The 8,810-nt window shown below is 44.6% G+C and overlaps 1 protein-coding gene across 1 annotated transcript; it reads right to left on the reverse strand.

The window, feature by feature from the left end:
• Window positions 1-255: 255 nt before the first annotated feature.
• On the reverse strand, window positions 256-807 carry LOC307069620 (ferritin heavy chain-like; the record flags this gene model as incomplete). Its single annotated transcript, XM_079727992.1, has 1 exon — window positions 256-807. One exon carries the CDS (start codon window positions 805-807, stop codon window positions 256-258), a length of 552 nt encoding a protein of 183 aa, XP_079584118.1.
• Between the last annotated feature and the right edge of the window lie 8,003 nt (window positions 808-8,810).

The following is an 8,810-nucleotide window of genomic DNA, read 5'->3' on the forward strand; positions in this document are numbered from 1 at the left end:
AGGAGAGACCTTTATTTCTTTAGGAACCAAATAACTTTATTGGAAGAAACGGAAAAAGTGGAAGAAAAAAACTTAAGTGATAACGTAAAGTCCAGGAAAAGAGAGTCCTGCACTTGTTGCAAAAAACAAACAAACAAAAAAAACCCCAAAAACTTAAGCGAACTTCTTCTGAAAGGGCAGTATTGCCGTCTGCATGGCAGGCACGGTGACCAGGGCTCTGGTCACCCCGTGGCTCTGGGGAGGTCCAATCCAGGCTCAGTTCTTGTCGCTGTCGCCCAGGGTGAGCTTGTCAAAGAGGGACTCTGCCAGGTCGACGTCCGGGGCCCCCATCATGCTCAGGGTGGTGACATGATCCTCCAGCTCTCTGATGAACGCCACCTGCTGGCTGAGGTAGTGAGTTGCCAGGAAGTGGCACAGGTGGTGGTCGCTCTTGTCGGTGGCCAGCTGGTACAGGTAGAGCAGGCTCTGGTACACGCACTTCTCCAGGAACAAGGCGCACTTCATGGCCTTGAGGCCGCTGTTCCAGTTGTCACTGACTGGCTTCCCGATGTCGTGGAAGTCGAGGCGGCCCCTGCGGTTGTTCTGCAGGCGTATCAGGTTCCAGACCTGCGAGCTGTGCTCGCTGGAGCGGTACACGAAGAACCAGGTGAAGTACTTGAAGGGCACGTCGCCATTGCGGCGGAGGTAAAAGGCCACGTCCAGGCAGAACATGGAGGCGTGGAACTCCAGGGTGAAATGGCTGTTGACGGCGGCCTCGCAGTCGGGGTGGTAGTTCCAGCGCCCCTGCGAGGGCGGCGCTTGCTTCATGGTGGACGGCTCGGGCATCGTGGCGGGCGTGAAGGCCAAGGTGAAGGCGGAGCCGCGGGGCCTGCAGTCGCTGCCTCGGAGCTCTCCCGTGTGGTCGAAGAGGGCGGCCGCTCTGGGACAGACCGGAAATGGGGTCCGTTACGGGAGGTAGGCGCTGGGCTTGCGGTTCTGTTACCGGAAGTGGTCGTGTGGGGTGGGCGGGGCACGAACGCTGCTGCCACGTTCCATCACAGCCTGGGTGAGGCAGGGTGACTTTGACCTGCGCACCAGGTATCTATTAAGTTTTTAACTTTGCAAAAGTATTTGTTTCCAAGGACTTTCTCTTGTTCTCTAATTGTACCCTCTTATAGCACCGTGTTCTCATTTTATAAACCCATTGTCTCCCTTAAAATTCTGAGAATATGAATTTGTAATTTTTGGTACTGTTCTCTTCCGTTTCCTGTATTATAGTTGTTTTTTTCTCCAGAAATAGTTCTGTTTGTTCATCATGATCTTCTCTTTGACTTTCCTCAAATATCTGGCAAACATTTGTCCATTCGTATCTGGGAGTAAAGGAGTCATGTGATCAGCCAAGGTAACTAGCATGGATCTGATCTACAGTTGGGACGCCCATTTCATAAGAGACTTCTCCTCTGAATGGAGGGGCTCAGTGTGTCAGTTAGGGAGTCTTTTCTATTCGGGGTACATGGTGTGGAGCTTGTAGGTAAGATAGGGAGCATCCCAAGTGCCAATAAGCTTGGCATTTTCTGACATTAGAAGACTTTCGTGTATCTCTTCTGTAATAGATTGTGTCGTTCTGTTTTGTTTCTTCCTCTTCTGCTGAGCGGGTCTGCGGTTATCTGAAACCTGCTCTCGTATGGGTTCCCTTCCTGAGCCTTTGAATGACATAAGGAGACTATCACCCCATCGCCTGCACCACCACTGTGCACTGGATCTTAGTCAGAACAAAAAATAAAAATGTACTGTCTTAGGCCAGCAAGACTTGGGATATTTGTGACAGCAGTTAGCCTACCCTGACTAGTTCCCCAAAGGAAGTTCTGGATGACTACAGGTTATAAGCCGTTGCAAGCTTATAGCATTTCCTCTTGGTGCAAATGCAGATCCCAAAGTTAAACAGTCTAGATAGAGCTGAATCGTCATGCTCTTATTTCTTTTGCTAAATTCACCAATAATATATACCAGTCCTGCTCCCTTTTTCCCTCCTGGAGAGTGGAATGAAAAATCCCTCAAAGACCCATGAAGCACAAGGAGTAAGTTTTTCCATTTCCCTCAGTGCTGGGGAACAAACCCAGGCTGGTCCTCAGGTGCCCGGCCTTAAGCCGACAACAGGAGGCATAAGGGGTGGGACTGGGACTGGCTGACCCCTGAACCAGTCAGCTATGGTGAGGGAGATGTGGGTCAGGTAGGAACGGGGGCGGCCCCGGAACCACATAACTGGAGGATGTGTTTGTGTGGGGCAGCTCCCCCGAAGAGGAGGATACTGGTCCAGTGCTGGCAGCGGAGCTAGGGAGGTGGTCCAGGGATTGTACCAGTTAGCCTTCCGTGTTGGAGTGTGAGGGCTGTAGGCTGGAGGGAGTCCCAGACCTGTGTGTGTCTCCTCCACCACAGAGCACGCCGGGCGCTTAGCACCTCATTTGCTGAGCAGTTCCTCGCCTTTGGAAAAGAGGAGAGAGAGAGAAAGGAGCAACAACAGTGGGCTCAGAAAGGCCTGGAACAACCAGTTTGAGACATCTGTGGGGGTGGAAAATGGCTTCAGCTCCCAAATGCAGCCTCTGGAGTCCCTGGGGCAGGGTTGCCTGGCAGTGCTCTCCATGAAGGCCAGGGTTCGGGAGCCTGGCCGCAGTGAGCACTGGTTAACCAAGGGGACCAGGGCACCAGTCCCAGTGAAAGATTTGATGAGTCCTCAGCAGACCCGGTGATTCCCTGCCTTCTCACTAATCCTCGCCATTCCGTGAGGGAGGATTGTTTTTATCATCTCCCACACGAGGATACTGAAGTCTGCGATATAAACTTCTTGTGCAAGACGATGTGGAAACTGGAGTAAAGTCAGATCTGACTCTCAGTTACACCCCTAGTGACCTCAGTGAATAAAATGGGGTATACACAGGACACTGTGTCATGTGGTTTCTTGAGGCCTCTCCCAGGTTTACATAATGAGAGAACAAAGAGGTGCAGACAGACAGCTGTGCTGATTGTGTAGCAGCTCAGTTACCCCCCTGCCCCCCTTCTCGGCACAGTCCTGACCTTCAGCGAGGCCAGCTTTCCCGTACCCAGCCATACAGGACAGTCTCTTCTTGCTCAGCTTCTACTAGGAAAGAAGCTTAAGTAAATTTTTAAAAATTTATGAAGAACCACAGTTTGAGATGGAACAAATCTTTTCCTCAGCAGGCCGCCAAGCCCCTGAGCACGGCCGGGACGAGGGTGTTGAAGCTGGGCATCACTCCTGTCCTGTGCCTCCTGGCCAACCCCTCCAGCTGGGTTGTTCGTGATTTACATTCTGCTGGTCTCATGGATAGGTGACATTTCCTCTTCAGTTTGTGATCTCTCATCCTTTTTCAATGGGGGTCATCAATATTTCATCCTAGGGTTAGAACAGAGACCTGGGTTGCCTTTCCACGTAGACTACAATCAGTTTTCTAGAGAATTATTGAGCACCTCTCTCCCAAACTCCTGTCCCTTGGTCGATTCTCCACATAACCATTGACACGTGTGTATGCTTCTTTGCAACCAGAGTGTACTTTGTGAGGTCTTATGAAGATCACCACCCGTCTCCCTCTCTCCACAGTGTGATGCACGTAAATCCGCCAAAATTGCTCACTGGTTCTGTGTACCTCTTTGGCATAATTACACCACACTTCTCCAATGTGGACCCTATTTCTTCACACCTGATTTTTTAATCGGGCGGGGAGGGGTAGGGCTGAGAGGTCAGAAAACCACCCATGTTGTGCATTTAGTGGCCAGCAGTGGACTCAGACCCATTTCTTATAGAAACGAGCGCAAAGAGCAGTGGGGATCATCACTGGTCCTCAGTGCTTTCCTGACCGTTATTTTATGATTGAGCACGTGTTGTTCAAAAATCCAATACCTCAGTTGTACTTCTTAATCCCGAAGGAGTTCAAATGATTCCTCTGTCCCATGAGGCCAGAGACTGTGACTCCCTTGTGGAGCCTTCTAGTCTAGCTGTGGTCCTGTGATTACTGACTGCTTCTCAGATGCTCCGTTTGACCCAAGGAGGGGTGAGGAAGAACCGCTACAGGAGGAAGGTAAACAACACAAGTCTTGGGGGTGGGCTCAGCCCCTCAGTTAGTGACGCTATTGTCCAGAAATGCCTGGGGCCCTCACATGCGCCATACTGCTTGAGGCAGCCCTCCCAGACATTTCCCCTTTGGGAGCCAGTATTGTGATTGGACCCGCCCCCCACCACCACCACCACCTTGCGGTTCGTATTATGATTGCAAGACGCACTTCAGTGACAACCATCAGGGAACTTTGAAAAAAAAAACATGGTTTATGGCTCACAGGTCCTGGAGGACACATGGCACGCGTGGAGCCACACAGCGAGGTCATGGGTAAAACGAGAGTACGTGTGCAGGCCTGGGGTCCTTTATTGGGGTCTAGCATGGGATGCCTGGGGTTTCCCAGGTTCAGTCTTTATTGGTGAATTTAAAACATGAGCGGGAATGAAAATGCCAGAAGAGAAAAACAAGTGGTCAGATGGTCAGTTCCCTAAGTGGACCAGAGATCTCCGAAACAAAGGAAGCTTCTGTGGTGGGGCCGCCTGGCTCTTCCTCTAGTCCTGTAGCTGGCAGTGTGTTTATTTAAGATAGCTGTCTTTGAAGTGGGTGCCTAGGCAATCCGAAGCTTAAGCTCAGGCACTTGCATTACAAAAACAAAACAAAACAAAACCCAACTGTCTGGTGCTTACACTATATTTACATAAAGATGCCCTATCTTATTGTACATCCTCCAGGGCAAGGATTGGTTACAAAAATGGCTGAGGGAGCAAGAGTGTCCTTCGTAAGTCTGCTCTATGGTTTCTCTTCCAGTTTTACTGAGATATAATTGATGTGTAGCGCTGATAAGGTTGAGATGTACAGCATAATTGTTTGACTTACATGGATCATGGAGTGATTACCAGTATGAGTTAGCATCAATCATCTCATATAGATACAAGGAAAAAAAAATGTTTTTCCTCGTGATGAGAACACTTAGGATTTACTCTTAACAACTTTCATGTATACTCTACAGCAGTGTTAATTATATTCATCATGTTGTATATTACATCCCCAGTACTTATTTATCTTAAAGCTGGAAGTTTTCACTTTGTGACCGTCTTCATCCAATTTCCTCTCCCCACATGCCCCACCTCTGGTAACCAGAAATCTAATGTCTTTTTCTGTGAGTTATTTTGTTTTGATTCCATATATAGGTAAGATTATACAGTATTTGTCTTTCTCTGACTGATTTCACTTAGCACAAGGCCCTCAAGGTCTATTCATGTTGTCACAAATGGCAGGATTTCCTCCTTCTTTATGGCTGAAGAATATTGCGTTGTATATATGTATCCCATGTCTTTGTCCATCTACAGATGAAAAGATAACATTTAGGTTGTTTCCATGTCTTGGCTATTGCAAATAATGCTGCTCTGAACATGGGGTGTGGGGTAGGGACAGATATCTCTTCAACATAGTGTTTTCACTTCCTTCTGATGTATTCCCAGAAGTGGAATTGCTGGATCATGTGGTTGTTAATTTTTTTGAGGAATCTCCATACTGTTTTCCATAGTGGCTGTAGCAATTGTAATTTCACCATCAGTGCATAAGGGTTCCCTTTACTCCACATGCCTGGTGGCATTCCTTATCTCTTGTCTTTTTGATGCTAGCCATTCTAACAGGTGGGAGGTGATAGCGCATGTGGTTTTGATTTGCATTGCCCTAATGCTGTTGAACATGTTTTCACGTACCTGTTGGTCGTTCATATATCTTCTTTGTCAAAATGTCTATTCCAGTCCCTTGCCCATTTTTTAGTTGGATTGTTTGTATGCTATTGAGTTGTATGAGTTCTTTACATATTTTGGATATGAACCCCATATCAGATATTTGGTTTGCCAGTATTTTTTCCCATTCCATAGGTTGTCTTTTCATTTTGTTGGTTGTTTCTGTTGCTCAGCAGCTTTTTAGTTTGATGTAATCCCACTTATTTATTTATTTTTTAAATTTTGTTTGCTTGCGCTTTAAGTGTCATGTACCAAAAATTCATTGCCAATACCCATGTTAAGGAGCTTTTTCCCTACGTTTACTTGTAGTAGTTTTATGGTTTCTGGGTTTACATTAAAGTCTTTAATCTATTTCCAGTTAATTTTTGTGAGTGGTGTAAGATAGGGGTGTAATTTCATTCTTTTACACGTGAAGATCCACTTCTCCCAGCCACATTTATTGACGAGACTGTCTTTTCTCCACTGAGTATTGTTGCCTCCCTTGTCAAATATTACTTGACCATATGTATTTGGGTTTATTTCTGGGTTCTTGATTCTGTTTCAGTGGTCGAGGGGTCTCTTTTTATGCCAGCACCGTAGTGTATTGATGACAGTAGCTTTACAACATAGCTTGAGTTCATGAAGTGTGATGCCTCCTGGTTTGTTCTTTTTCAGGATTGCTTTGACTATTCAGGGTCCTTTTTGGGTCCATCTGAATGTTAGGATTGTTGCTTCTATTTCTGTAAAAACTGCCATTGGACTCTTGGTATGGATTGCATTAAATCTATGGATGGCTTTGGGTATTATGGAAAGTTTAACAATATTAATTCTTCCGATCTATGAACAAGGAGTCTCTTTCCATTTATTTATGTCATCTTTGATTTTGTTCATGAATGTCTCATAGTTTTCAGTGTAGAGATCTTTTGCCTGCTCCGGCTGTATTTTTTCCTAAGTATTTTATTGTTTTTGATGCTCTTGTAAGTGGGATCATTTTCTTTGCTTCATTTTCAGATAATTCTTTGTTAGTGTATAGAAACGCTACTGAGTTTTGCATGTTAAATTTGAATCCTACAACTTTATGGAATTTATTGATTAGATGGTAAGTTTTTTGGTGGAGTCTTTAGGAATTTTTTTAGATATAAAATCATGTCATCTGCAAATAGAGACAATTTTACTTTTTCCTTTAAAATTCGGATGCATTTTATTTGTTTTCCTTGCCTGATTGCCCTGGCGAAACCATCCAGTACTATGTTGAATAGAAGTGGTGAGAGTGGACACCCTTGTCTTATTTCTAATCTTAGAGGAAAGCTTTCAACCTTTCAACCTTTATTCTTATATTAGCTGTTAGCTTGTCAACATTATGACCATGTTATGTATTGTTATTAAGTTGAGGTAAATTCTTTCAATACCTACTGTGTTAAGAGTTTTTTGCTTTTTAATCATGAACAGATGTTGAATTTCATCAAATGCTATTTCTGCATCTATTGAGTTGATCATATGATTTTTATTTTTCATTCTATTAATGTGAGGTATCACACTGATTATTGTGGATGTGTTGCAACATGCCTACCTCTCAAGATAAATCCCACTTGATCATGGTGAATGGTCTTTGTAATGTGCTGCTGAGTTGAGTTTGATAGTATTTTATTGAGAATTTTGAATCTATATTTATCAGGTATATTGGCCTGTAATTTTCTTTATTGGTGGTGTCCTTTTCTGGCTTTGGTACAAGGGTGATGTTGGCCTCGTAAAATGAGCTTGAGAGTGTTTCCTCCTCCTCTCTGATTTTTTTTGGAAGAGTTTGGGAAATATTGGCATTAATTTTTTATTTTTAAAAATTTTATTGGAGTATAGTTGATTTACAATGTTGTGTTAATTTCAGGTGTACAGCAAAGTGATTCAGTTATACATGTACAGACACGTATCCTTTTTCAAATTCTTCTCCCATTTAGGTTATTGCAGAATACTGAGTAGAGTTCCCTGTGCTATACAGTAGGTCCTTGTTGCTTATCTTTTAAAAATATAGTAGTGTGCATGTATGTGACCGCCAAACTCCCAGTTTATCCCTGAGCCCCACCTTTCCCCTTTGGTAACAACAGGCTTGTGTTCTAGGTCTGTGAGTCTGTTTCTGCTTTATGCATAAGTTCATTTGTATCTTTTTTTAGATTCGGCATATAAGCGATATCATATGATATTTGTCTTTCTCTGTCTGACTTACTTCACTATTGAAGTAAGTATGAAGTATGATAATCCCCAGGTTCACCCATGTTGCTGCAAGTGGCATTATTTCATTCTTTTTTTGTTTGTTTTTTGAAGATGTTGGGGGTAGGAGTTTATTAACTCATTTATTTATTTTTGCTGTGTTGGGTCTTCGTTTCTGTGCCAGGGCTTTCTCTAGTTGTGGCAAGCGGGGGCCACTCTTCATCGTGGAGCGCGGGCCTCTCACTATCGCGGCCTCTCTTGTTGTGGAGCAAGGCTCCAGACATGCAGGCTCAGTAGTTGTGGCTCATGGGCCTAGTTGCTCCGGAGCATGTGGGATCCTCCCAGACCAGGGCTCGAACCCGTGTCCCCTGCATTAGCAGGCAGATTCTCAACCACTGCGCCACCAGGGAAGCCCCTATTTCATTCTTTTTAATGGCTGAGTAGTATTCCATCGTAGATGTATGTACCACATCTTCCTTATCCAGTCATCTGCTGATGTACATTTAGGTTGTTTCCATGCCTTGGCTATTGTAAATAGTGCCGCAGTGAACATTGGGGTGCATGTATCCTTTTGAAACATGACTAACTTTACTGTTGTGTTTGGGTTCCTCATTCTTTTTTGTGTGTGTATCTATTGCAGATTTTCAGTTTGTGGTTACCATGAGGTTTTGACATAGCAGTCTATATACAAATAGGTTGTTTTATGTTGCCGGTCTTTGAATTTCAAATGCATTTCCAATATCCTGCATTTGTACTCTCCTGTTCTCACGATTGCTGGTTTTGATATCATGTTTGTGTGTGGATGATTTCCTACCTTTACTTTATG

The sequence above is a fragment of the Hyperoodon ampullatus genome (assembly GCF_949752795.1).
Source record: "Hyperoodon ampullatus genome assembly, chromosome: X".
Lineage (NCBI taxonomy): Eukaryota > Metazoa > Chordata > Mammalia > Artiodactyla > Ziphiidae > Hyperoodon > Hyperoodon ampullatus.